This window comes from Vipera berus (genome assembly GCF_964194415.1).
Source record: "Vipera berus genome assembly, chromosome: 11".
NCBI classification, from domain to species: Eukaryota; Metazoa; Chordata; class Lepidosauria; order Squamata; family Viperidae; genus Vipera; species Vipera berus.
In genome coordinates this window covers 10,599,161-10,626,160 of record NC_138214.1, presented here as the reverse complement: position 1 = coordinate 10,626,160, position 27,000 = coordinate 10,599,161, and the positions used below count along the sequence as shown (strand labels likewise).

The 27,000-nt window shown below is 46.5% G+C and overlaps 1 protein-coding gene across 1 annotated transcript in view; it reads right to left on the bottom strand.

Annotated features, from left to right (window-relative positions):
• POF1B (POF1B actin binding protein) overlaps positions 1-18,574 on the bottom strand; it is a 32,144-nt gene extending 13,570 nt beyond the window's left edge. The window contains exons 1-3 of the mRNA XM_081336633.1: positions 18,121-18,574; positions 3,428-3,508; positions 1,287-1,373 (exon numbers count right to left, since the gene is read on the bottom strand). Of these exons, the coding sequence (XP_081192759.1) occupies positions 1,287-1,373; positions 3,428-3,508; positions 18,121-18,552 (600 nt within the window). The 5' untranslated portion in view covers positions 18,553-18,574. The remainder of the gene's footprint in view (positions 1-1,286; positions 1,374-3,427; positions 3,509-18,120) is intronic.
• Positions 18,575-27,000: the final 8,426 nt, after the last annotated feature.

The window sequence follows — 27,000 nt, the reverse complement described above, 5'->3', positions numbered from 1 at the left end:
TTTTTTTCCCCAGCTCCGTAGTGACAGGAACAATCTGGTGGCCAAAGAATCCGTGGCTGAACACCAGTCCCTCCAGCTGAACGTTGTTGGTACTGTTCATTTTAATGGCCTATTGAAGATCTTCCTTCCCCATTCTGTCCTGCTTCAGAAAGTGCCCCTAAGAAATCCCACCAGGCTTTGTACCAGACATTCAACTCCACAAATTGCTCATTTAGGTGTCTACCTGTGCTTCGAAAAAAAATTGTCTAGCTTTCCATCTGGATCAGCTTCCTCGAAAGAAGCTTGGGCAGTCTCTTTGTCTCAAGTGAGATTTTCTTGGGAGAGGCAGGCAGTCCCTAGGATGTTTCCAACAGAAGAGAATATTTGTAGCTCAGGGCTGAACTGTGGGGTCCTTGGTGCTCTCTGAGCTTTCCTGCAGACGTTTCAATACCCAACTAGCTAACATCATCAGTGCTAGAAGGGAGTGGGGTTTACTCTCTGTATAAAAAGGGTAAGTATATAAACAGAGAGCAAACTTCCCTTTTAGCACTGATGATATTACACAGTTGGGTAATGAAAACGTCTGCATAAAACAGCCATTCTCAAAAAGCATCAAGGACTTCACAAGGATGTTTGTCCTCTAATTTTCACACAAGCTGATGCTTTGGGCTTCCTTGTTCACCTGTTCTCCCCCCCTCCCTCCTTGCAATTCCTCAACACACCGATTTCTCAACCGGTCTTAAAATAACTCTCGAGTTCACCTGAGACTCTGAAAAGGGAACACCTTGGAACTTTATACCCATGGAGGAGAAAGGGCAAGGTGAAACAACACACTATTCATTTGTTTCAAAAGGGAAGGGTGCCCATTGAATGGGCAGCTTTGCCAGGGCAGCCTCCAGCTTTTTGTGCAATTGGCTGAGTTGTTTTCATTTGCCCTGGAGATCAAATAACGACAGGTGTTTGGGTTCCAAAGTTGCAAGCCTCCATAGAGAAATAAAACCCACTAAGAGATCAGACCATTGAAAGATGATTCTGACCTCTTTAGCTCTTGAACTCCACCACAGAGCAATCAAATTAAAAAGTCAGAATGCTGGTTTCTCTTTGAAACAGGAAGGAAGGAAGGAAGGAAGGAAGGAAGGAAGGAAGGAAGGAAGGAAGGAAGGAAGGAAGGAAGGAAGGGAGGGAGGGAGGGAGGGAGGGAGGGAGGGAAGGGGAGGATGGAGGCAGAGGAAGGAAGGGAGGGAGGGAGGAGAGGATGGAGGCAGAGGGAGGGAGGGAGGGAGGGATGGGGCAGGAGAATCTCTTACCTCATCTGGATTTAGCAGCTCATATTTCCTTATTGTCTTTTCATAGATCACGTTATTCCCTCCTTTCAGACGTGGAGACAGGGGCTCCTGTAAGTAACAAAACAACCCCCTATTTATACACAGACTCTCGCAGACTGCAAAGCATCGGACTTTACAAAATGAGGTTGCCTGAAGCCCAGAATGGCAAGACCAGGAGGGGCTAAATCTCAGATGACTGGGGGAAAAAATGCCAAGCATGGACTGTCTGTTCCTACTGGATCCACACACACTTCAGCCCTCCCAGGGGCTCTGGTGGATAAACAGTCAGAAGGAGATAAAGAGCAAGGGGTATCGCTGTCTTCAACCTAAAAGCCACATTGCCAAAAAAAAACAACCAACCAGGGTCAGGTCAAGAATGTCGTTAAGTAAATGTTAGGATTAACCCCCCCTCCAAAACATCCATCTTCAAACTCCCCTCTCCCCAGTGTTTAAATTGTTTGTCTCCAGTTTACTCTCCAGGCTTCTTTGGAAAGAGGAATCTAAAGGCCACATGGAAGACCAGGAGACCAGGTTTTTTTTTAGTAAACTGTCATTCAGTCCTTAGCATTACGTTTACATCTCTTTCAGTTATGTCCATTATATAGATGCAAATAGGAAATCCTTACATTATCAACCAATTAAACAATGTTCATCTCAGCGATCCTCCTTAACTCTAACCAACTGTACAAATTTTGCCCAAAACCCACAGATGTTATATGGACAGTTTGTTATACTCTGTCCTGTTATAGACAGTATTTTAGGTTTTTGTGATTTCTTTCTGTAATATAAGAAAATACTAATAGTAGTGTTGTAGCTAGGGAAGTTGAATCATGCCCACTTTTGTTTTTAAATGTATATTTAATAAAATGTTCTAAAAAAAAAAAGACGACCACCAGACCGAAATGTCCCATTTGCGATGGACTTTTGATACTGTCTTTTACATTCTTCCCGGATAAATCTCAGCATATAAAAGGATCCGATAAAGATTCAATAGACTAGTATCCAGGATCCGCCCACAAGAAAACAACAGAATAAAAGAGTTGGAAGGGGACCTTGGAGGTCTTCTAGGAGTCCAACCACCCCCTGCTCAGCTTCCAGGCAAGCATCGCTGAAGATCTCACTGCTTTTGGGTTGAAGAAACCAATGAGCCCGCGACGTAGTCACAACACATGAGGACCAACCAGAATTAAGTCTAGTGGCATAAGGGATCTTCCAAAGGTCTTGTGCTTGTAACAATTTCGGGAGAAATGTTCTGATTCAGGATTTTCTAGAAAACCCACAATGCTTTCAGCTGCCGCGGCTCAAGAACAATAAATGGGAAGATCAAGTCTTTGAATCAATTTGTTGCACGAGTTTGAAATAATCCTGCTGTCCTTCCAGATGTGTGTGTGTGTGTGTGTGTGTGTGTGTGTGTGTGTGTGTGTGTGTGTGCAATTGTAAATTTCTACGTGCAAGTTACTCAAATAACTTTATTACAATAGAGGTAAATACCTGTAGCTCAGGGTTGAGCTGTCAAGTCCTTGTTGCTCTCTGAAGATGGTTGTTTGCTTGCAGATGTTTTATTACCCAACTACAGAACAACATCAATGCAACGATAATGTTACTAGCTGGATAATAAAGCATCTGCAAGCACACATCAAGCATCGAGAACGCCAGAGTTTTATTTAGAGCCCAACGGCCAGGGAAAAAAGTATAAGGTAATTCTTGACTTACAACCAGAAGGGAGTCTAACATTTCTGTTGCTAAACGAGACAGTTCTTCAGTGAGTTTTGCCCCTTTTACAACCATTCTTGCCGCAGTTGTTAAGTGAATCACTGCAGGCTGAGTTAGTCACACGGTTGTTAAGTGAATCTGGCTTCCCCCATTGACTTTGCGTGTTAAAATGTCGCAAAAGGGGATCACGTGACCCCGGGACGCTGCGACCGTCATAAATGTGAACCCGTTGCCAAGCATCTGAATTTTGATCGCATGACTATAGGGACGCTGTAATGGTCGTAAGTCAAGAACTACTTTTATATGCATAGAGATCCATTTGATACTTTAACATACAGGCACAAATACTTAAATCTACTTCCAAGATCCTATGCCCCAATGCCACTGTGACCACAGTAAAACTTTGCTACCTTCTCAGGATTCTCCAAGATAATCCTTCGCACGCTGCCGTGGGAATAAGGAGACAATTTCAACGCTGGAGACGACACTTCCTGCAAGAAAGTAAATGCATAATTGGAATTGTTTAACGAAGAATATAGTCCTTTATTGTTTTATTAGAGGAGAAAATAAAAACAGAGCCAAAGAAAATAGACCGCTAGGAAATTACAAAGTACCCTCAGCATGAATGGTTAGCCAGACTCCTTGGCTATCTAGATATTGCTGAACTACATCTCCCAAATCCTTCTCTAGTGATCACGGCTGGCTGGGGCTCTTGGGAATTATGGTTCAGTCTTTGTAGATAGAGGTGTTCTGTCAACACTGGACAGACTCTGGACAACTAAGTATCCAGAAGGCTACCTTATTCAATCTGATGTTCTGGATTCAATTCCCTAGATCCCCTAAGGTTCATACTGGCTGGGAGACTGCAGGAGATGAAGTCCTACACAACTGGAGAGGAATACATAAGTAGGTAACAGGCTGTATAAATAGTCTAACTCTAACAAGTCTGATATTGAATTCCTGGTACAAAGATTTACCCTTTAGCAAATGAATGCATTAAGCAGACTCTTTAAAACATTACCATATTGAATTACCATAATTTGATTGAAGCAAGACAAAAATCATGGCCACGCTACCACCCACCACGCTTGGGAGTTCATCAAAGGCTGGCACTCCACAAGCAATTCTATCAACAGACACCATTGACCTACAACCAGCCTATGAATCCCTCAGAATCCAAATCAACCACACAGCCAACCAGTGATAGCAGCGACCCTCAATCAACCCATGAAAGCCCCCCCCACCAGCACACCTTCTTATGATCCTCACCTGATGTAACCTCCCCATCACAAGACCTATCACAAGACTTTCACTGATGACTCACTCCTAACCCTGATGACTCAGCTTCCAGTTGAGCTCCGGATGGCTCCCGACCTTCGCTCGTTTCGCCGCGACCTGAAGACTTGGTTGTTTGAACAGGCCCGCCTGGACTGAGGGATTGGATTTTAGAGTTTAGGGCTATTGATTTAATCTTATTTTAATTTTTATACCTTGTGTGTTGTTAGCGTTTTAATTGCCCTGTACACCGCCCTGAGTCCTTGCAGAGGGGCGGTATATAAATCTAATAAAATAAAATAAATAAAATAAAATAAATAAAATAACCCATCACAAGACCCTCCCTTGACACACCCACACCTGACCCATCACAAGACCCTCAGTTGACACACCCACACTTGACCCATCACAAGACCCTCTCTTGACACACCCACACCTGACCCATCACAAGACCCTCACTTGACACACCCACACTTGACCCATCACAAGACCCTCACTTGACACACCCACACTTGACCCATCACAAGACCCTCACTTGACACACCCACACTTGACCCATCACAAGACCCTCACTTGACACACCCACACCTGGCCCATAGACCCACTGACCACACGAAGCCCTTATAAGCAGAACACCCCTAACTCCCCTGATGATATTACCTAGCCTGATAACGAAATGTTTGGAAACCAACCCCAGAAGCTCGGAGAACGAGCCTTCACCCTCATCTTTCATATCTCCCTGGTGTAAGATTTCTTGCAGCCTTTTGTGGCCTATCAAGCGAAAGCGATGAAAATCTGTAGAACTTGTAGAAATATAAAAGCTTTTTGGATCAAAATTTGGTGGAACATTCAAAAGATTTTTAAGAGAAAGATAAAGTTTTCTCCGCAATTGTTTTTATTGGGTATTGTTGTAGATTGTGATGTTAAAGAAACCAATTTGATGTTGAACATGATAACAGCAGCACCGTTACTGGTGGGACAATATTGGAAGAAGGATAGTTTGCCCACTATAGAAGAATGGGTGCTTAAAGTTTCAAATCTTGCAGAAATGTCTAAGATTTCTGCTTATTTGAAAGATCATTCACAGGAAAGATATATTTCAGTTTGGAGGAGATGGATAAATTATATTCAGAACAAATATGGGACTAAAAAGTTCCATTTAGCTTATGAGTAGATTTTAGTGTGATATTGTTATTGGTATTTTGTTTGTAGTTATGTTAAAGGGGAGTTAAAGCACATTATGAATTTGGTTAATTGTATATTATGCATATTTTTTATTTAGAATATGATTATTGTAACTATAATCCTGTATTTAGCTCTGGGAAGTGGGGGGGGGGAAGTGGGTGGGTTTGGGGTGGGAGGGATTTGGGGATATATTGTAAAATTTTGTTTTTGTAAAACTCTTTAATAAAAAAAAGAAAATCTGTTGACATAGCCAGAAAATGGGAACTGCATTCCCACAGCAAATTATAAGACTTAAGACAAAGTTGCAGATCATGTGATTTTTTTAAGTGGCATTGACTTCATGCCTGCAAACGTTGGGAGCTTAGCTAGCTGATGAGATTGATAACACAACTGGACCACATGGGACTTCCTGACAAACAACCAGTCTCAAGGCTACTGTTTTGGGGGAAGTGTTATGTATGCAGGCACCTGCATAGCAACAGCCACCAGGGGGCGTTGGCCTGAACGGTTGTTGGTGGGAAACCCAGTTTCGGCGGGAAACCTAGGGCCAACCCCATTGGCTGTCCGCTTACCTGGCTAGGTATTTAAGGAGGCCAGGTAACCCTCATTCCCCAGTTGGCCATCCCCTCCAATAAAGAGCTGAACTCACACTCTGGCTGGCATCTCTTCCTTGCGTCGGACCCACTACACAATAGGAAGTATTACATCAATTCCATGTGGGGAATCCTTCACCGGAAACAAGTCTACTATTAACCATTCCATGGGAAAAACTGGAACTGTGTTAATGTACTAACTAGAGTAAAATCAGGGAGCAGTGTTAAGTATTTGCTTGTCCCGAAGGTGCGTTCTCCAAAAGCCAACTGGACTTTCCTTGTTTTTTCCTTTGAAAACCTTTTGCTCGTCCTTCAAGAAGCTTCTTCAGTTCAGAACTGAAGCAGCAGCTGGATAAGACGCAAGGTGTTTTCAAAGACCAAAAAAAAGCAAGAAAGTCCAATTGCCTTTTGGAAAACGCACCTTTGGGACAACCGTGACATGAATGACTGAGAATCTCGGTAGACATAAGTATCTGCTTATTTTGCAGGGATGTAAAGAATGTTAATGCCTTGGAGATTATTCCCAGGCCTGACAAAGAACCAACAAAAAGGAAGGCGCCCGCAACAGAAGATCAAGTGTGCAGGAATTTATTTATTTAAAAAATGCATATGGCCGCCCATCTTAACCACCACAACAAAACCAATATATATAAAAGCAATCTTAGAAAGTAAAAAATAATAAAATAAAAACATTGCACCTGAATCTTCCCTTGGGATGCCCTGTGGCAAGCCCCGGCTGTGATAAAGTATAACAGACGTTGCCTTTCATGACACTTTGGGATAAATAATATCTCATTGCCACTATTCATTTTGCCCTTCAAAGCATTTTTTAAACAAGCCCACTGTTGTTGATTTATTGCTTATATATTATGGGTGGAAGAAACGAGCCCTCAGTTAGGTAAAAAAAAGGAATTCAAATGAGGTCAATGGATCTCACGTAAGAAGGAATCCTTATCTTTCTTTCTGAGCAAAATGCCTGGAGGAGCTTCTCATGCTACTTGCAAAAACTAGATGAACCAGGGGGGAAAGACTAGCTATAGCACAGACACCCTCTCACAGTGTTAATTATTGTAGGTTAGAAAACCTCGGAGTTGCAAGTGTCGCTGCTGAATTGACACATAGCGATGCAGATATCTTCCCTTTACCTCCCACAGTGTGTTGAATTGTGATAATAAAAGCTATTATTCATCTAAGGAGGGGGGGGAGGGCAGGAGCAGGAAGAGGACACCAGAGGAGAACATCTACAGAAGACAAGGTAGTTTAGAGGTAAAAGCCAGGCTTTCTAGCTTTGCTGTTTTCATTTCAAAGGATCAGGTTTCAAATGATGGAAAAGATCTGGAGAATATCTGTAACATGCAACACGGATCATAGAATCTAATCCAATCCCCTGCTCAGTGCAGGAGACACCTTATTCCAACCCAATCAAATGGTTGACCAGTCTATTTTTTTTTTGGGGGGGAAACATCCAGTGATGGAGCAGCCTGAATGTGGAAGGCAAGCTGCTCCACTGGTTCACTGTCAGAAAATCTTTCCTTACTTCTAGGCTGGATATCTTTTTAACAAGCTTCCCCTCATTACTTCCGTATGGTATATATGATATATTCTCGATGATATTCTATGAGAAGCCACAGAAGAGTAGATGGATGATCTAAGCTTCTGTGAATAAATCAGTTTTTCTCAATTGCTTATTCGAAAGCGCACTTCACTCTGAATTGACTCTTTAGCATGCAAAACAGGTAATTTGATGTCCTCGGATATTTTAGACTCAACACTCATTAGCCACATCAGCCATGGTTTATGACAAGGTGCTAAGCTCCAAGTTTCTGACGGGCATCAAATTGTTTACTCCTAACCTAAGGAATCCATCCCAATTCCTGCTTTAGAAGCAGACAATCATGCCCAGCTAAAAATCATGAGCCTGATTGTCCATTTATGTACCATGTGTTTTTTTTCTTTAATTGAAAGATGGCAGCATTTGTGTTAGCAGAATAAACTGTGTCTCTACATCAATTTCTCTGAATTTACTGCCAAAGTTAACAAAACAAACTAATGGATGAGATGGATCAATGAATGGACAAAATGATTGGATGCTAGCAGCTAAGAATCCTAGCTGAACTCAAACTTATTTGACCGTTGCTTATCCCATTACTCCTTCTGCTCGCTGGCATGTAAAATTAGATATAGCAATAGCATTTAAGCTTACATACCGTCCCATAGCACTTTTACACCCCTCTCTGAGTGGTTTACAGTGTCAGCCTGTCGCCCCCAACAATCTGGCTCCTCATTTTACCAACCTCAGAAGGATGGAAGGCTGAGTCAACCTTGAGCCAGTCAAGATCGAACTCCAGACTGTGGGCAGAGTTTGCCTGCAGTACTGCACTTTTAACTACTGCGCCACCAGGGCTCCTAGTGGATACAATTTAAGTTCACCAGAGTAGCATTCCATAGAAAAATGATTCAATTCAGCCCCTGGTTTAAAGTGCAGGTAGTTGTCCCCTTATGCTCTGGTTCCTCACCCATGCAGACAGCTGCAACAGACAAGGAACTTCAGACAATATCGGGAAGGAAACAATGGGCCTTCAACTAAAAGAAGGCACAGAAGACTTTTTCCTACAAACATCTCCTCAAATCTGGTAGCACCACTAATTGGCTGTTTACGCCAGTAGAGGGATAACAGAACAAGAGTTGTTCTTCTAGTCCAACGCCGTGCTCAAGCAGGAGATCCTATACCATTTCAGACAAGTGGCTGTCCACTTAAAGGCCTCCAGTGATGGAGCGCCCACCACTTCTGGAGGCAGGTTGTTCCACTGGTTAATTGTCCTCACTGTCAGGAAGTTTCTCTTTAATTCCAGGTTGCTTCTCTCCTTGACTAGTTTCCATCTATTGCTTCTTGCCTTGCCTTCAGGTGCTTTGGAGAAGAGGTTGACTCCCTCTTCTTTGTGGCAGCCCCTCAATATTGGAAGACTGGATCTCAAACTGGGGAGCTATTTCTTCAGGTTTAGGACAATCCATTAGTCAAGGTGTGTGTGTGGGGGGGGGGAAGTAATATCAGTTCTTTCCTATTCTGCTATAAGCTGACTATATTTCCAACAGCCATCTGAGAATCTGGTAGGATCAGAAAAGAAGAACCTTCATTTATCTTCTCAAGGCAAAGAGTCTCCAGCAGATCCTCATAAACTTGTCTAAACCGCACCCTGCAGCCTCAGGGCCCTGGAACATACATAACTCATCTGTGTATTTCCCAGTTTAAGCACAGTAAGCTAAAAAATAAATAAATGAATTGGCCTATTCCTGGCCTACGAACTCATATTATTGCTGACAGTGAAAGGATGAAGCAAAATCAAAGGCTGATCTTTCGAGACTTATTAAGGATGGTTTTCCTAATCCTACAGAGAATAAGATGCTGGAAAAAACCCCACGGGTATTATTTTTAACTGGGATGATTATTGGTTGATGCAAGCAAGGTGGCACAGATTCTGCCAAATCGGCTAAGCTTTAGGTCCCAGGTAGGGCAGAGATCCAGGTTTCTTTTATGGTAATTGGCACGTGTCACAACACATCAACGCAACCCATCACATTAATGAAATCAGAAGCAATAGTGCAGCCACACACATCAAAAATGGAATGCTGCAGTTATTTTTCTTCCCCTGAAAATTAGCACGTGCTATTTCTTTGATATTTTTGATGTGATTGGGAACTCATTACAGAGTAAGGAATGTAACTCATATTTCTGTTGGAAAAGACAAGACTCCGATCTCACATTTTTAGACACGGAAAGGGCAAAAATCACAAAATAAGTATGACCTCTACTGCCCAGACATATATCAATCAGGCCACAAAAAACAGCTGGCTAAGAACCATGCCAACATACAACACATGAACATCCATGAACTGTGGACATTCCAATGGAAAGCCAAGTCTTTCTTGAGCTAAAGTTCAGCTCCTGGTAGACTACATGGACACACCCATGCATTTTCTTGGAAATACTCTAGTCTAGAAGAGGCTTGCTATTGCCTTCGTTGAGTGCTTTTTATTTGTACTTTCCAGGGCAACTTTCAGCATTAAGACTTCTTCTTTCCAAGTATTGACCAAGTTAACCTGGTCCATCACTGGAGGTGTTTAAGCAGAGATTGGACAACCACTTGTCTGAAATGGATAGGGTCTCCTGCTTGAAGCTGAACTAGAAGACCTCCAAGGTCTCTTCCAACTTTATCATTCTGTTAATTAAAAAAAACAAGGAAACTTTGTTTCCTCAGCATTAGACAAGGTCAGCTAAGCTGTCATCTATGACTAGTCTGCTATTGCCTCCTCCCAGAAGGTTGGTTCTGATCATGATTTTACTTCCGAGCCTAAACTGTAGTTCCAGAATTTGTTTTGGGGACTCCTCTCCAAGCACACAAGCCAAGGTGAGCTCAGTCCCACCACCCACATAAGATTCCAAGCCTAGGTTATTTTTCGGGTCTTGCAGAAATATCACCAAATCATCAGCAAAGGCCTTCAATTAATAAACTTCCTTCTTAACATTTATACCTTTTATTTTCTCATCTTGCCTGATCTCTCTCTTCAGGACTTCTTCAAGCACCAAGATAAACAACAGGGGAGACAGTGGACAACCTTGTCTACTACCCTTCCGAATTTCACATGAGTTAGTTAGATCGCCGTTAATTTTTGCTGGCTATATGGAATAAACAGCTTTGACCCCTTAAATAAAATTCCCCCCAAAGTCCATTTCTAAAATAGAAAAAATAGAAAAAAATAAAAATAAAAAAACTAAAAAAATAAAAAGATCCTGAGCCTCGGAAACAAATGATGGAGACTTTAAGAGGCAATGCAATATAATGCTACACAACTTTAACGGAAATATTTTATTATGGGAAAGATTTCGGGAAAACATCTGGGGAAAAAACCATTATTCTCTTGGGAATGAGTTATTCAAATGCAGAAGCAATTCAAAAAAGGCTGAATGGAAAGACTTAACCTCTTTCCTTTTTAGTATTTTTTAAAAAGCTTCCTTTTTTTAAAAAAGCCACCTTTATCTTTCATAGCTTTTAATAGCCTTGCTTTTAATATAGGTTTTATATCTATCACCAAGCACCAGAGACCTACCTGGCTGCACAGCAGTTTAAGATGTTCAAATGGAAAATGTAAAATCCGGGCAAACCAAATGTAAATTTGGAATAAACTTTCCAAGCTACGAAAACTTTCATACGGCACTTCAAGATGTTTTTAGGTTGGACTTCCTGGAATGCAAAAGTTTTTGAGAAAGTACGGACATAGGACGGACATATTATGGCTCTGCTCAACTCCAATACAAAGTTCAAACTTCATACATAATTTGTCAACCTGCCAGAAGCCTGTTTTGCAAGAAAATACACACTCCCTTGAGTCAAACCTGACCCATGGTTATTTTTTGGCAACAATTCAGGTGCAGTTTAGCTTTGGGAATCTCCTTCACCTTCTCAATTAACAACTTTGGTTCTCCCTGGTGAATTTCCATTGAAATATTAACCCTATCCAACATTGCTTAGGGCTTCTGAGCCAGCCAGGTGTTCCCACCTGCTGGAAGAAGTGATATAAAAGAAAAATGCCTCATCCATGGTCTTCAGCTTTACCTACTATCTGAACTTCAGCCCTATTCAGGTTAATTCTAAACAGCAAATATTCTTTTCCGGTTCCACTGTAAACTTTCTCGGTGTAAAATAATCCGAAAGTAGAAAAAGTAGATCAAAATATCTAACTTTGCCCTGTTTTTTTCTGAGTTGAAGAAACTATAAAGCAGTGATTGTTCCACCTTTTAATGCCAACTTACTTACTTGGAACAGTGGATCAATCACAAATGGCAAAAATGCCCCCTCAACCAGCCTCAAAACAGGTTGATCTTTGCAAACCAAAACATGTAACCTTCCCAGAATCTAGAAGGAATTAGTTTATTCCTCACAATATTTCTTTTTAAGCCACCCCTAAAAGCTCCGCTAAAACAACAATAATGACAAACACCATCCTTAAATCCTCTTTTCTTTCTTTCTTTCTTTCTTTCTTTCTTTCTTTCTTTCTTTCTTTCTTTCTTTCTTTCTTTCTTTCTTTCTTTCTTTCTTCTTTTCTTGACAGGTCTACTACCTATTTGGGGAAAAATTGAATCCAGGAAATATGGAGCTTTCTGCTTACTCTCCTAACAGAATACTATTCAAACCTTGCTGTAAGGTAACCCCAAATCCATAAAAACTCTAAGTTAAACAGTTAACACAGGCATTCCCTGGATGAAGAACGTTCAATTTACAACTTGTACCTGCGTGGAATGGTTTGGCCGTTACTAAAAATGGCGGACAGTGTTCTCCTTCCTCAAGCCAACGAATTGCCAACCTAACAAGGCAAATAGGTGGACTCAATTGTGATTGTAAGTCAAGGACTACTTGTATACCATTTGCATTTAAAACCCAACTCCCAATTCTAAAATTGCTCCACAGGTTGTTGTTGTTGTTGTTTTTTTAAAAAGAAAGTACTATCTGCAGCCAAAACATTCATAGTTCCATTGTTTTAATTTCCACTGTTAAAACAAGCTTGCTCTTTCATTGCTTTTGGCATTTTTCTCCCAACTTGGCTCTTTTTGCAGCGCCAAACTGGTCAGTAGCCTTGGGGCTGCTGTAGCAAAACTCTTGGATTCAACCCCTTAATAAATCAATCATTAATTAATTAATATGAATGTTCTCTGGCAGTCTGCCTGGTAAAGAAGTGTTGATTCAATGGAAATAATTCCCTTGGGGGTTTTTAAAGCAAAAGTCTGCACCGAACATAAAAAACAAAACAAAACCTTTGAAAAAAAAAACTTACAAGGATGAAAGGGGAAAAAAGATGACAAGTGAAAAGAAGATCTTAACTTGGAGATTTATTATAAAGGCTGCCATTTTGTTTTGTTAAAGCTCATTGTCTGACATTAATTCTAACAGCCACTAGATTATCATGCAATTATGTAACTTCCAAAAATAAATAATTTCAGTGACTCAGAACAATGGGTGTAGTGGATACCGAATTTAGTAGTAGGCTTGCTAAGAAGCCTCAACAGTGGTTAAGGAGAACATTGTTATTTGATGAAATAACAGAACCGACAACTCATTCTCTGTACCTTTTGTGTGTGCCCAACCTCACAACAATTCTGTGTATCAGACTCTTTTATTTAACAAAGCCACTGGCCCCAAATCACTCAGTGAAATCTAATGCTAACCAAAGATTTGAATCAGGACCTCCTTCATTTTATCCAATTCTCTTTTCTGTGGCTGAAATTCTGCACAAAGTTGTGCAGAGTGGTAGAATTTGTTTCTGAGCTGGCACGTATAGGATTACCGTGTGACCTTCTCAACACCATAAAGCCACATTCCTTTGACCAGAGAGCACTTTAAGTGAGGCAAGAATGTGGAGCAATCAATAATCAGAAAAAGATGGGCCGGTTTGGAATTTCAAGCATGTAGAAAACAAATTAACATTTACTGCTGTCCAAGGGAAAGAGTCTGACTCCCCAAATCTTTTTATGTTGTCAGAAACGGGTTCATCTTTAAGGTACCACAAGATGTTCTGGCTGGATCTAAACTGAAATGGAATTCTGTCTTGCTTTTTTCAAAGCAGGAACCAAATCAGGAAATGTTTTCTAACAGTCAGGGTTTATCTGAAATGGTTAGCAATTACACCTGGAGCAAGATAAAAGATAAAAGTCACATCCTGAAATGAGCTTTGCCCATAGGTCTCTAAAACTTGGCAACTTGTGGACTTCAACTCCCAGAATTCCCCAGCCAACATGGCTGCTTGAGGAATTCTGGAAGGTGAATCCAGAAGTCTTTTTTAATTGCCAAATTTGGAGATGCCTGGCTGAGTCCAGTTCCTACCTGCCTTATTTTTACAGCTTTTATTGTTTGATAAGTTAACGTAATAGAGACAGAAAAGAATGCCACAATGGTAGTCTAATAAAAAAAAGAGCCATGATAAACTGAAATAAGAGGAAGGAATGAGAAGGTCCCTGTAGAAATAATTAAATATATATTTAAGGCTTTAGTGATGGATTAAAATTTGTGATCTAGACTGAATAGCAGGTTAAAAGCTAAGCTGGCTCCTGTACACACATAGGGTGGGGGAGGATGACAAAACCGATGTGGCAACCTCATCACACAAGCATGAGAGGGGTGGAATTTGCAACCTTTCTTTTATCATTTTGACAAAAGCCTTTGATCTCGCAGACGCCTCCATAGACTAATATGTTTTAATTGGGACACTACAGTTTCTTCACTAGTTGGCAGGGAGAACAGCAAATGAGGCTGCGAAACTCAGTTTATTAAGGAGCTAAAATTAAGATTATTTTTTGCTCTGACTACTAAAAAGTTTTAAAACCAAAGGAATGTAACAGGGGTGATAACAAGAATTAAGGCAATGGCTGTTTCAATGGCAAATCCCAGCAGCAACTCTCAAAAACACAGACTATAAGGGCAACGTACATCCTTTTAGTGCAACCTACAATTGAATCCACACACAAAAATTCCTGATCGGTCAAAAATGTATTGTAGAGCACAACCGGCAAAGGACATCTTACCTAGGTTCATATCACCTGTGATGCCTAAAACAAACCACATCACGGCTTAAGGCAGCCCATCAACCTAGTGTAACATTGCCAAATAGGAAAGTGGTGCAATTTAAAAAAAAATATGCCCAGAATCATGAATTTGAAGCAGGAGGGAAGACCAGTTCAAAGAAACAAATAAATAAAGCGTTGCTTATTATCAGGTTTTTGGGGGTTTTTTTCTGGCTCACAAATAACTGCTACAAAAAGCTTCTGGAATATTAAGATAGTTGAATAAGTTAAGATTCACTCCCCTCCCAACTGCAGAAGATGGTAATTAGTCCAACCTTCCATAATTAAACTCTCGTCCTTTAACGGGATAGAAAATATGCAACTCTAGCGATTTTAAGGGCCAGGGATAAAAAAAAACGGAGTCAGCAATTTGATTTACTGTTAAGTTCTGCTCTTTGATGGGTTGAGTGATCCATCAAAGGGTTTGGGAAGGGGAAAGAAACAGAAGTAATTTAGGTTCATAAATATTGTTTGGAAATGATGAGGAACGTCCAAAGAGCGTACTTGAAATGTATAAAATCAAGTCTACAGGTAGAACTTAGTATCATGGTTTCAAAGGAACACAGAACTGGATAGGATGGATGGGGTGGGTGGATGGATGATGGACGGACGGACGGACGGATTGGTAGACAAAGATTAATTAATTAATTAATTGAATTTATATACCGCCCTTTCCCGAAGGACTCAGATAAATATATCCTTTCTAGAACTAAGTTTCAAAGAAGCTGGCTTGTCCAGTGCCTCTGGCAAGCAACTGTAGGTTACAACCCATTTCTCACCATTAACATATAGATAGTATAAGACAAGAACTGGGTCCAGAATTTCCATTACTAGCAAGCTGGCTGTTAAGTGCATCAACTGCCTCAAATGATCCCAGAATTACATAAGAATGTCAATAATAATAATCCACCCCTCTCATAAACAAAGGAAAAGAGAAATTCTTCTTTTACCAACTGTTTGCAATTTCTTCAACAAAAAAATTGAGATTTTTTTTCATTGCTTATATAAGGACGCCGGTTACTATTCTGTGCTCTTATCGCTGCCACGGTTTCTCCTCCCGTCTTAGGAAAACATAGTTTTGCTTTCATTTTATTCCACTCAACAGTTGAACGGCTGTATTTATTCAGTCTGCAATTCTGTACAATGGGGTAGTCATAGAAGCAGAGCCAGAAAAATGAATCGTTGTATTTGCAAACCCAAATTCGCCCTACTTGGGCTACCAGGAGGGCAAAATGGTCAATCACAGTGGCCACAACCATGCCATCAATTTTTTTACAAGCTTCAAAACTGGATGGCTGTGATTGCCAGCCTACCAGAGTTATTCTGGGGGAATACAAGAGGAGAGAGTACTCTGTATACCTCCTGGGCCTCTGGAACAAAATGCGGGATATAAACCTAATAACCCAATGCTCCAAAAGGTATAATTTCCCATATTATTGAAAAGCAGAACTGTAGCAAGCAAGAAGATGACAAGTCCCAACATCTAATCTCTATCTCAAACTTGGCAATAAGTTTTACAGACTTTAACTCCCAGAATTTCCCAGCCAGCCATGGGAATTGTGGGAGTTGAAGTCCACAAGTCTTAAAGTTGTCAAGTTTGGAGATTCCAGCTCTATCTGAAAGTTCAACCATAGTTTTTGGAATTATCTATATGCACACTGCTAAGAAGACTCTTTTCAAACCAAGCATGAATTTAAGCTAATATAAAAGCAGTTTTATACAATCTGCTACTTCCAATAATTATTCAAATTCCTGGTGTACTTTGTTTCAACTAGCTGGTTTTTAAATTGGCATAAATCCAGTTCATGATTTTGTTGTATTAATTTGGAATTGCAAACTGATGTTGGAGGAGAAAATTCTATGAAACGATGACTAAGAAATGTAAAACAATTACAATCTCTTTCACTCACACATACACACACACACACACACACACACACACACACCCTTCCTCTAACAACATTGTATCTCTTCAAAAACAACACAATTCCATCATCAACAAAATCAGACCACATTCTGTGGAAAAAAACCAAAAATATTTAGAAAGGTGTATTTTTCAGTATACAGTATTTGTTTTGCAAACTTCTAGCCCTAATAACATTATATCTCTCTGTTTCATCTAATTAATGTTAGTCAGAATGAATGCAACTTGCTGCATGATTTCTATACCCAATTTGTGTTGTGTGTGCAATGAATCAATTGAGATTAGAATATAAGAGTCAGTATCTCAGGGGGTGCCACAAAGAAGAGGGAGTCAAGCTATTCTCCAAAGCACCTGAAGGCAGAACAAAAAGCGACAGATGGAAACTAATCAAGGAGAGAAGCAACCCGGAACTAAGGAGGAATTTCCTGACAGTTGGATCAATTCATCAGAGGAACAACCTGCCTCCAGAAGTTGTGAATGCTCCAACACTGGACGTTTTTAAGAAGAGACTGGATGGCCATTTGTCTGAAATGGTATAGGGTTTCCTGCCTGAGCAGGGGGTTGGACTGGATGACCTCCAAAGTCCCTTCCTATTCTATTCTATTCTATTCTATTCTATTCTATTCTATTCTATTCTATTCTATTCTATTCTATTCTATTCTATTCTATTCTATTCTATTCTTCTATTCTATTCTACGCTAGGTTAGGCAAGGCTAGGCCAGGCCAGGCCAGACCAGACCAGACCAGACCAGACTACACTAGACGACTCAGTTGAGATTATAATATCAGAGCAATAAATAAAAAGAATATAAAGAAAATTAAATCAATATTCAAGACAAGGGAGTATACATTACAGGTGTATCTATTTCGCACACAGAGAAATGCCATCAAATATGGGAAGGATGTTTCTGCTCCAGCTAGATTGCTAGAACAACACAGTAATTGGACTTTGGAGAGGAAGAGACGTCAACTTTTAAAGAACTAAAAGGCCATAGCGTTAGCCAAACAGGGCTGTTAAGAGAGCTTGTAAAAGAGTTACACGGATAAACAGGGCTGTTAAGAGAGCTTGTAAAAGAGTTACACGGATAAAGGCCATTTCTCATGGTCCCTGGCCCCAAACGATCTGCAATCTGAACACTTTTCTCAGCACACCCAGCTGCTGTGTTTGCTAAAGGTGACATGGAAACAAAACCACAAATGAATTGAACATTTCTGGGGAATATTCGCAAGCTGGATCCGGTATGGAGCGGCCAGAAGGCAACGGGCCTTTCTGCTTTGAAAAAAAAAAATGCTCAGCGCTCCCCACTTACAACCCGCGAACTTTTGAGAGAGAGGGATTAATGCTCACTCCAGCGCCCTCCACATCCCTGCCTCACCCCTTGACACGGGTCGGTCTCTCCGCGTAACGTGCGAAAGGGGCGCTCTCCTTCAGGTCAGAGCAAGGAGGAACCGAATCTGCGGGATGGGGCGATGCTGGGTGGGAGGTGGAGGTGGGGGGGGTAGAGATGCCGTTACCTGCAAGGGGGGGTCGTTGCTCCAGATCACGTGCTGGTAGCCCGGGCTGGCGTCGAAGGGCGAGAGCGGCCGGGGGGAGCACCCGTTGGGGGCGTCCAGCAGCTGCACCCGCTTCCCGCCGGGGCTGCTGTAGGTGCGGACGCGCTCGTAGACCACGCTGCCGCCCCCGTTGCAGCTCTCCTGCGGCGGGAAGGGCTCCGGGCACGGCTGGCCCTGCAGGGGCAGCGGGGCGGGCCGGCTCTGGCGAGCGCGGGGCAGCGTGGCGGGCAGCGAAGGCGGCGGCGGCGGCGGCGGCGGGCAGAAGTCGAACCAGGGCCGCGAGGGCGGCGGGGGCACCGGGCAGTAGCCGCGGGGCGGCGAGGGGGCGGCCGGCTGCGAGCGGGAGCTCCAGGGCGGGGGATGGACCTGCTGCTGCTGCTGGACGCCGAACATGCTGCGGGCGCTGCGCTGGGGACTCGCGCGGGGCTGGCACTGGCCGGGCGGCTGCGCCGGGCGGGAGGTTAGGCAGCCGACACGCCCGCCCTCTCCGCCGGGGACACGCCCGCCGGGGCCCAGAGCTCACCTGCCGCCGCCGGAGACTCGGGGGGGGGGAGACGCGGCCGGGCGGGGCGCTGCAGCTGCCGGAGAGGCCGGGCGGGGCTGCGAGGCTGCGGGCGACCCCCCCTCCCCAAGCGACCCCCCCTCCCCAAGCGACACCCCCTCCCCAAGCGACACCCCCTCCCCAAGCGACACCCCCCTCCCCAAGCGACCCCCCCTCCCCAAGCGACCCCACCTCCCCAAGCGACCCTCCCCAAGCGACCCCCCCTCCCCAAGCGACCCCACCTCCCCAAGCGACCCCCCCTCCCCAAGCGACCCCCCCCCACCCCAAGCGACCCCACCTCCCCAAGCGACCCCCCCTCCCCAAGCGACCCCCCTCCCCAAGCGACACCCCCTCCCCAAGCGACACCCCCCTCCCCAAGCGACCCTCCCCAAGCGACCCCACCTCCCCAAGCGACACCCCCTCCCCAAGCGACCCCCCTCCCCAAGCGACACCCCCTCCCCAAGCGACCCCCCTCCCCAAGCGACCCCCCCTCCCCAAGCGACACCCCCTCCCCAAGCGACACCCCCCTCCCCAAGCGACACCCCCCTCCCCAAGCGACCCTCCCCAAGCGACCCCACCTCCCCAAGCGACCCCACCTCCCCAAGCGACCCCCCTCCCCAAGCGACACCCCCTCCCCAAGCGACACCCCCCACCCCAAGCGACCCCCCCTCCCCAAGCGACACCCCCCTCCCCAAGCGACCCCACCTCCCCAAGCGACCCCCCTCCCCAAGCGACACCCCCTCCCCAAGCGACACCCCCTCCCCAAGCGACACCCCCCTCCCCAAGCGACACCCCCTCCCCAAGCGACACCCCCCTCCCCAAGCGACCCTCCCCAAGCGACCCCCCCCTCCCCAAGCGACACCCCCTCCCCAAGCGACACCCCCCTCCCCAAGCGACCCCCCCCTCCCCAAGCGACCCCCCCTCCCCAAGCGACCCCACCTCCCCAAGCGACCCCCCCCTCCCCAAGCGACCTCCCCTTCCCAAGCGACCCCACCTCCCCAAGCGACCCCCCCTCCCCAAGCGACCCCCCCCCACCCCAAGCGACCCCACCTCCCCAAGCGACCCCCCCTCCCCAAGCGACCCCCCCCCACCCCAAGCGACCCCACCTCCCCAAGCGACCCCCCCTCCCCAAGCGACCCCCCTCCCCAAGCGACACCCCCTCCCCAAGCGACACCCCCCTCCCCAAGCGACCCTCCCCAAGCGACCCCACCTCCCCAAGTGACACCCCCTCCCCAAGCGACCCCCCTCCCCAAGCGACACCCCCTCCCCAAGCGACCCCCCTCCCCAAGCGACCCCCCCTCCCCAAGCGACACCCCCTCCCCAAGCGACACCCCCCTCCCCAAGCGACACCCCCTCCCCAAGCGACACCCCCCTCCCCAAGCGACCCTCCCCAAGCGACCCCACCTCCCCAAGCGACCCCACCTCCCCAAGCGACCCCCCTCCCCAAGCGACACCCCCTCCCCAAGCGACACCCCCCACCCCAAGCGACCCCCCCTCCCCAAGCGACACCCCCCTCCCCAAGCGACCCCACCTCCCCAAGCGACCCCCCTCCCCAAGCGACACCCCCTCCCCAAGCGACACCCCCTCCCCAAGCGACACCCCCCTCCCCAAGCGACACCCCCTCCCCAAGCGACACCCCCCTCCCCAAGCGACCCTCCCCAAGCGACCCCCCCCTCCCCAAGCGACACCCCCTCCCCAAGCGACACCCCCCTCCCCAAGCGACCCCCCCCTCCCCAAGCGACCCCCCCTCCCCAAGCGACCCCACCTCCCCAAGCGACCCCCCCCTCCCCAAGCGACCTCCCCTTCCCAAGCGACCCCACCTCCCCAAGCGACCCCCCCTCCCCAAGCGACCCCCCCCCACCCCAAGCGACCCCACCTCCCCAAGCGACCCCCCCTCCCCAAGCGACCCCCCTCCCCAAGCGACACCCCCTCCCCAAGCGACACCCCCCTCCCCAAGCGACCCTCCCCAAGCGACCCCACCTCCCCAAGCGACACCCCCTCCCCAAGCGACACCCCCCTCCCCAAGCGACACCCCCTCCCCAAGCGACACCCCCCTCCCCAAGCGACACCCCCCTCCCCAAGCGACCCTCCCCAAGCGACACCCCCTCCCCAAGCGACCCCCCTCCCCAAGCGACCCCCCCTCCCCAAGCGACACCCCCTCCCCAAGCGACACCCCCCTCCCCAAGCGACACCCCCTCCCCAAGCGACACCCCCCTCCCCAAGCGACCCTCCCCAAGCGACCCCACCTCCCCAAGCGACACCCCCCTCCCCAAGCGACCCCCCCCTCCCCAAGCGACCCCCCCTTCCCAAGCGACCCCACCTCCCCAAGCAACAACCCCCTCCCCAAGCGACACCCCCCTCCCCAAGCGAGCCCCCCCACCCCAAGCGACCCCCCCCTCCCCAAGCGACCCCCCCTTCCCAAGCGACCCCCCTCCCCAAGCGACACCCCCTCCCCAAGCGACACCCCCTCCCCAAGCGACACCCCCCTCCCCAAGCGACCCTCCCCAAGCGACCCCACCTCCCCAAGCGACACCCCCTCCCCAAGCGACCCCCCCTTCCCAAGCGACCCCACCTCCCCAAGCAACAACCCCCTCCCCAAGCGACACCCCCCTCCCCAAGCGAGCCCCCCTCCCCAAGCGACCCCCCCTCCCCAAGCGACCCCCCCCACCCCAAGCGACCCCCCCCTCCCCAAGCGACCCCCCCTTCCCAAGCGACCCCCCTCCCCAAGCGACACCCCCTCCCCAAGCGACACCCCCTCCCCAAGCGACACCCCCCTCCCCAAGCGACCCTCCCCAAGCGACCCCACCTCCCCAAGCGACACCCCCTCCCCAAGCGACCCCCCTCCCCAAGCGACACCCCCTCCCCAAGCGACCCCCCCTCCCCAAGCGACCCCCCCTCCCCAAGCGACACCCCCTCCCCAAGCGACACCCCCCTCCCCAAGCGACACCCCCTCCCCAAGCGACACCCCCCTCCCCAAGCGACCCTCCCCAAGCGACCCCACCTCCCCAAGCGACCCCACCTCCCCAAGCGACCCCCCTCCCCAAGCGACACCCCCTCCCCAAGCGACACCCCCCACCCCAAGCGACCCCCCCTCCCCAAGCGACACCCCCCTCCCCAAGCGACCCTCCCCAAGCGACCCCACCTCCCCAAGCGACCCCCCTCCCCAAGCGACACCCCCTCCCCAAGCGACACCCCCTCCCCAAGCGACACCCCCCACCCCAAGCGACCCCCCCTCCCCAAGCGACACCCCCCTCCCCAAGCGACCCTCCCCAAGCGACCCCACCTCCCCAAGCGACCCCCCTCCCCAAGCGACCCCCCTCCCCAAGCGACACCCCCTCCCCAAGCGACCCCCCTCCCCAAGCGACCCCCCCTCCCCAAGCGACACCCCCTCCCCAAGCGACACCCCTCCCCAAGCGACACCCCCTCCCCAAGCGACCCCCCTCCCCAAGCGACCCCCCCTCCCCAAGCGACACCCCCTCCCCAAGCGACACCCCCCTCCCCAAGCGACACCCCCTCCCCAAGCGACACCCCCCTCCCCAAGCGACCCTCCCCAAGCGACCCCACCTCCCCAAGCGACCCCACCTCCCCAAGCGACCCCCCTCCCCAAGCGACACCCCCTCCCCAAGCGACACCCCCTCTCCAAGCGACACCCCCCCTCCCCAAGCGACACCCCCCTCCCCAAGCAGAGGGGCGGCAGCTCAACCTCCTTCTTCGGTGGTGGTGGCGGGCGGAGGGGGGGGGAGGAGAGATGTCCAACCTTGCAAACTTTTCAGACTCCTGGACTGGGGTAGTGGCTGGCTGTGGGGATTCTGGGAGTTGAAGTCCCCAGGGCTTCAAGGTGCCGAGGTTGGACACCCCATGTCTTAGGGCCGTCTTCCGCGCGGAGCTCCGCTAAACTTGCAAACTCCGCCAGGAACACAGTGGAAGCCAACTAAGGAAACTTTGAGAACTCTTGCAACCAGGCATAAAAACCCTGGACAGCCATTTGTCTGGAATGGCCTAATAGGGTCTCCTGTTGGAGCAGAGAGTTGGACTGGAAGACCTCCAAGGTCCCTTCCAACTCCTGTTCTGTTCTGTTCTGTTCCATTCTATATTCCATTATTCTATTCTATTCTATTCTATTCTATTCTATTCTATTCTATTCTATTCTATTCTATTCTATTCTATTCTATTCTATTCTATTCTATTCTATTCTATTCTATTCCGTTTCTGTTATTCTATTCTATTCTACTCTACTCTACTCTACTCTACTCTACTCTACTCTACTCTACTCTACTCTATTCTATTTTCCATTATTCTATTCTGTTCTATTCTATTCTATTCCATTCTATATTCCATTATTCTATTCTATTCTACTCTACTCTACTCTACTCTACTCTACTCTACTCTACTCTATTCTATTTTCCATTATTCTATTCTGTTCTATTCTATTCTATTCTATATTCCATTATTCTATTCTATTCTATTCTATTCTATTCTATTCTATTCTATTCTATTCTATTCTATTCTATATCCGATGCTATGCTATCCTATCCTATTCTATTCTATTCTATTCTATTCTATTCTATTCTATTCTATTCTATTCTATTCTATTCTATTCTATTCTATTCTATCCTATCCTATCCTATCCTATCCTATTCTATTCTATTCTATTCTATTCTATTCTATTCTATTCTATTCTATTCTATTCTATTCTATATTCCATTATTCTATTCTATCCCATCCCACCGTATGCCATATGCCATTCCCTTCCACCAAATCATAGGGTTGGAAGGGACCTTGGACGTCCCCTAGCCCAACCCCTCTGCTCATGCAGGGCAAATGGCTGTCCAGTTTCTTCTTGAAAACCTGCAGTGAGGGATACAACTTTGATGCAACCCAAAGGTTCTTCACAATGCACCCGGACTGGGCCTGCCCTTTCCCAAAGGAGGGTCTCCTCACCTGGGCTAGACAAATCTCGGTCGGGCTCCAGGAAAAAGAAAAATGTCTGTGTGCGCAACTCCCCGGCAGAAGCCAAATGCGTTTCTTCAAGCAGAGGGACGGTGCTTGCACCCCCAGAGAGAATTTCATTGGCCCAACCCTGGTTGACGAAGCCAAGCTGGCTTCAGCGGGTGAGCAGAGAAGCTGAAGTCCAGCCGGAATCTGCATCCCAAACACTCCCAGCTCGCTCCTTCATCACAATATTTCCAGCCAGATTTTTGTTGCTGTTTTAAGGAGAGCGACTTCGTTCACCTTTTCCTACAAGGACCAATAATTACCACTGCCTTATTCTACCAGTCGGATTTACTTTGAGGATATCCCTGTTTTAAGTAAACTGTCTTTCCGCTGTTTAGGATGCCTTGATGCTTTCCAGGGATTGAAATCTCCCTTTAAATTTTTTTTATGGTGTGTGTATGTGTGTGCCAAAGTCAGAATCAAACAGCGCAAGGGCATCCCGCACCAGAGAATTGGGATATTCCATTGTTTCCCCATGTTTCGGTATAGGGTTTTTAAGGCGTTTCCGCAAACTTCATGAAACCTGTTTAGTACTCTCCTAGAGCTTGGCCAACATCTGATATCCGATCTTGTGTTAAATGGGCCTTTGAGCCAAAGATGAAATATTATAGTAGTATTGTGGTATTCCATAATCCTGTTGCACCTACTCACCCTGTCATCTTCAGGCTAAAATGTAGTCTTCAGAGATCTGAAAGTTTCATTTCCTTTGTCTTGCTTCCTTGCTGGCTTACGTATTAGCCCGGCGTTTCTCAATTTTGGCAACTTTTAAGATGTGTAGACGTCATCTTCCAGAATTCCCCAGCTAGCATACTGACTGGGGTATTCTGGGAATTGAAGTCCACACGTCTTAACCGCTGCCAAGGTTGAAAAACACTGCGCCATAAGCCTCATGAAGAATTTAGGAGACACCGGAATCTTGCAGTCTCTTGTGGCATTTTATTTTTTAGAAGTTGTGAGGGTTTTTTTTCCCTTCTCTTTTCCCGGCCTCTCTCTTAAGGGCCAGGACTGATCAAGTCTGTTTGTGGAAGCCTCTCATCTTTTCTTTAAAGACAGAACTGCACAAGCTGAGGCAGGTGCCAACACAGCTGCTGTAAAGATTGTCGCCAGAGGAGGAAAACTTATTACTTCAATGAGTAATTCAGTCTTAAGGCTGCTTGGAATTGAAGTTAAAAACAACTACCGTAAGTTATTTGATTTTTTTAAAAAAAAACCAACTTCACCCACTTCCTTTTCCTAATCGTACTGCCATTCCGACTCAAGGTGTGGGGGGGGGAGGGGGCAGGCTGTTTTATTGCCCTAAAATTGGGCGTTCCTGGTTGTGTATTCTTTACGTTCTTTGAAGTCCCTCACCCCCCTCAAAAAAAATGGCTGCATTTTTGGGGTACTCCCATTTGCTGCAGTGAATCCGGAAGTTAATATTTATTTATTTTATGTTATTATATTTATATTTTATTTTATTATATTTATATACCGCCCTTTCCCGAAGGACTCAGGGCGGTTTACAGGGTGATTAAAATAGAGTTTGTACAATGGTAGAATCTAATTACTAACTCCTTTCCTGTTATCTATTTGTTTGTACCCCGCCTTGTTTTTACAAATAACTCAAGGTGGCAAACATAGCTAACACACCATTCCTCCTATTTTCTCACAACAACAACAACAATACTGTGAAGTGGGTGAGGCTGAGAGAGCGATTGGTCCCAGCTGGCTTTCGTGGCTAGAACTCCCCATTTCCTGGTGATTGGCCCAAAGTCACCCAGTCAACATTCATCGCTAAGGCAGGGCTAGAACTCATGGTCACCTGATGACTGGCACAAAATCACCCATTGGCTTTCATGCCTAAAATTGGACTAGAACTCACCATCTCCTGGTGATTGGCCCAAAGTCACTCGGCCGGTTTTCATGGCTATAGCCAGACTAGAACTCACAGTCTCCCACTTTCTAGCCTACTGCCTTAACCTCTAGACCAGGGGTAGGCAACCTTGGCTCTTTTATTACTCGTGGACTGCAACTCCCAGAATTCCTGAGCCAGCTGGCTCAGGAATTCTGGGAGTTGCAGTCTACGAGTCATAAAAGAGGCAAGGTTGCCTAGCCCTGCTCTAGACCAAACTGGTTCTCTATATTATAAGATGTATAATATTGTATAACTGTATAAAACGAAAATGCTACAGACTAAATTCCCATAGTTTATCAACGTCTCAGTTTTCTAATCCTTATATACTTCCTGGGACTTTGCAAATTCTTTATTTTCCAGCTAGGGGGTAATATATGGGGCTATAAGAACAGTGCAGACATCCCACGCTGATATTATAAATGAAGCTACAGGGATGGTTATCGTTTTTCAGGAACTTAACTAGCATCTTTAAACTCTGCCGTGAGATGGAAACTGGTCTTCAAGAAGGTGAGCAAAGAGGTGAGAATAGAAAGAGATTTGAATTAGACTGGTCCAGAGTCACCCAGCTGGCTTTCGTGCCAAAGGCAGGACTAGAATTCACCGTCTCCTGGTTTCTAGATAGATGCCTTAGATCAAAGTGGCTCTGGTGTAGGCATGTTTCTAAAATTGGGTGAACAACTCGACATCCTAAGGATGGACAGACTTCCAGGAGTGTCCCCAAGTCAAAACAGCAGCCAAGAGGGGGTGATCAAAGTTCCTTTTGGTTTTTGCGTGAACTGATATTCCTTGACTTGCTTAAAGACCGTTTGTGTTTACAAAGCCTAACCTGTGAAACGCCCCCTCCCCCAGCCATCACAAATGGTCACACTGCCCCGCACGGTCATGTGATCTTTACAACAGGTTGCGGCAACCAATAATTGTGAGTCGTAACTTTCCACCCATTCAAATTAATGGATTCACACATACAACTGCCACATTTTCGCTTAAGAACCGCCACACAAGAAGTCGTCAAATCATTTCTATTCCTGTGCATGTCTCAACATATGACAGTAATGACTTAGCAATGAGATTTCCAGTCCAAATACCCGTCATAAGTCAAGGACTACCTGTGTTGCACACATGGAGACCCTTGAAGGCATGCCTGGAGCCTTCCTGAGCCCTCTTACAAATAACCACAGATGAGCAATTTAACTATGGCCAAAGAAGTAATCCATAGGGATTAATGTTAAGAGTATTCAATTAATTAACAATTCATTTGGTTAATTGAAGACCACAAGAATTTCTTTGTTGTTCTGAAGCTGAGAATTAATTTAAATTAAATGCTGCGAAGGCCAAAGACTGCAAGAAGATTTCCAGAACCCTGTTAAAAGTTGCCACTGATTCATAATTTAAGATGAGGCAGAAGAGAAAC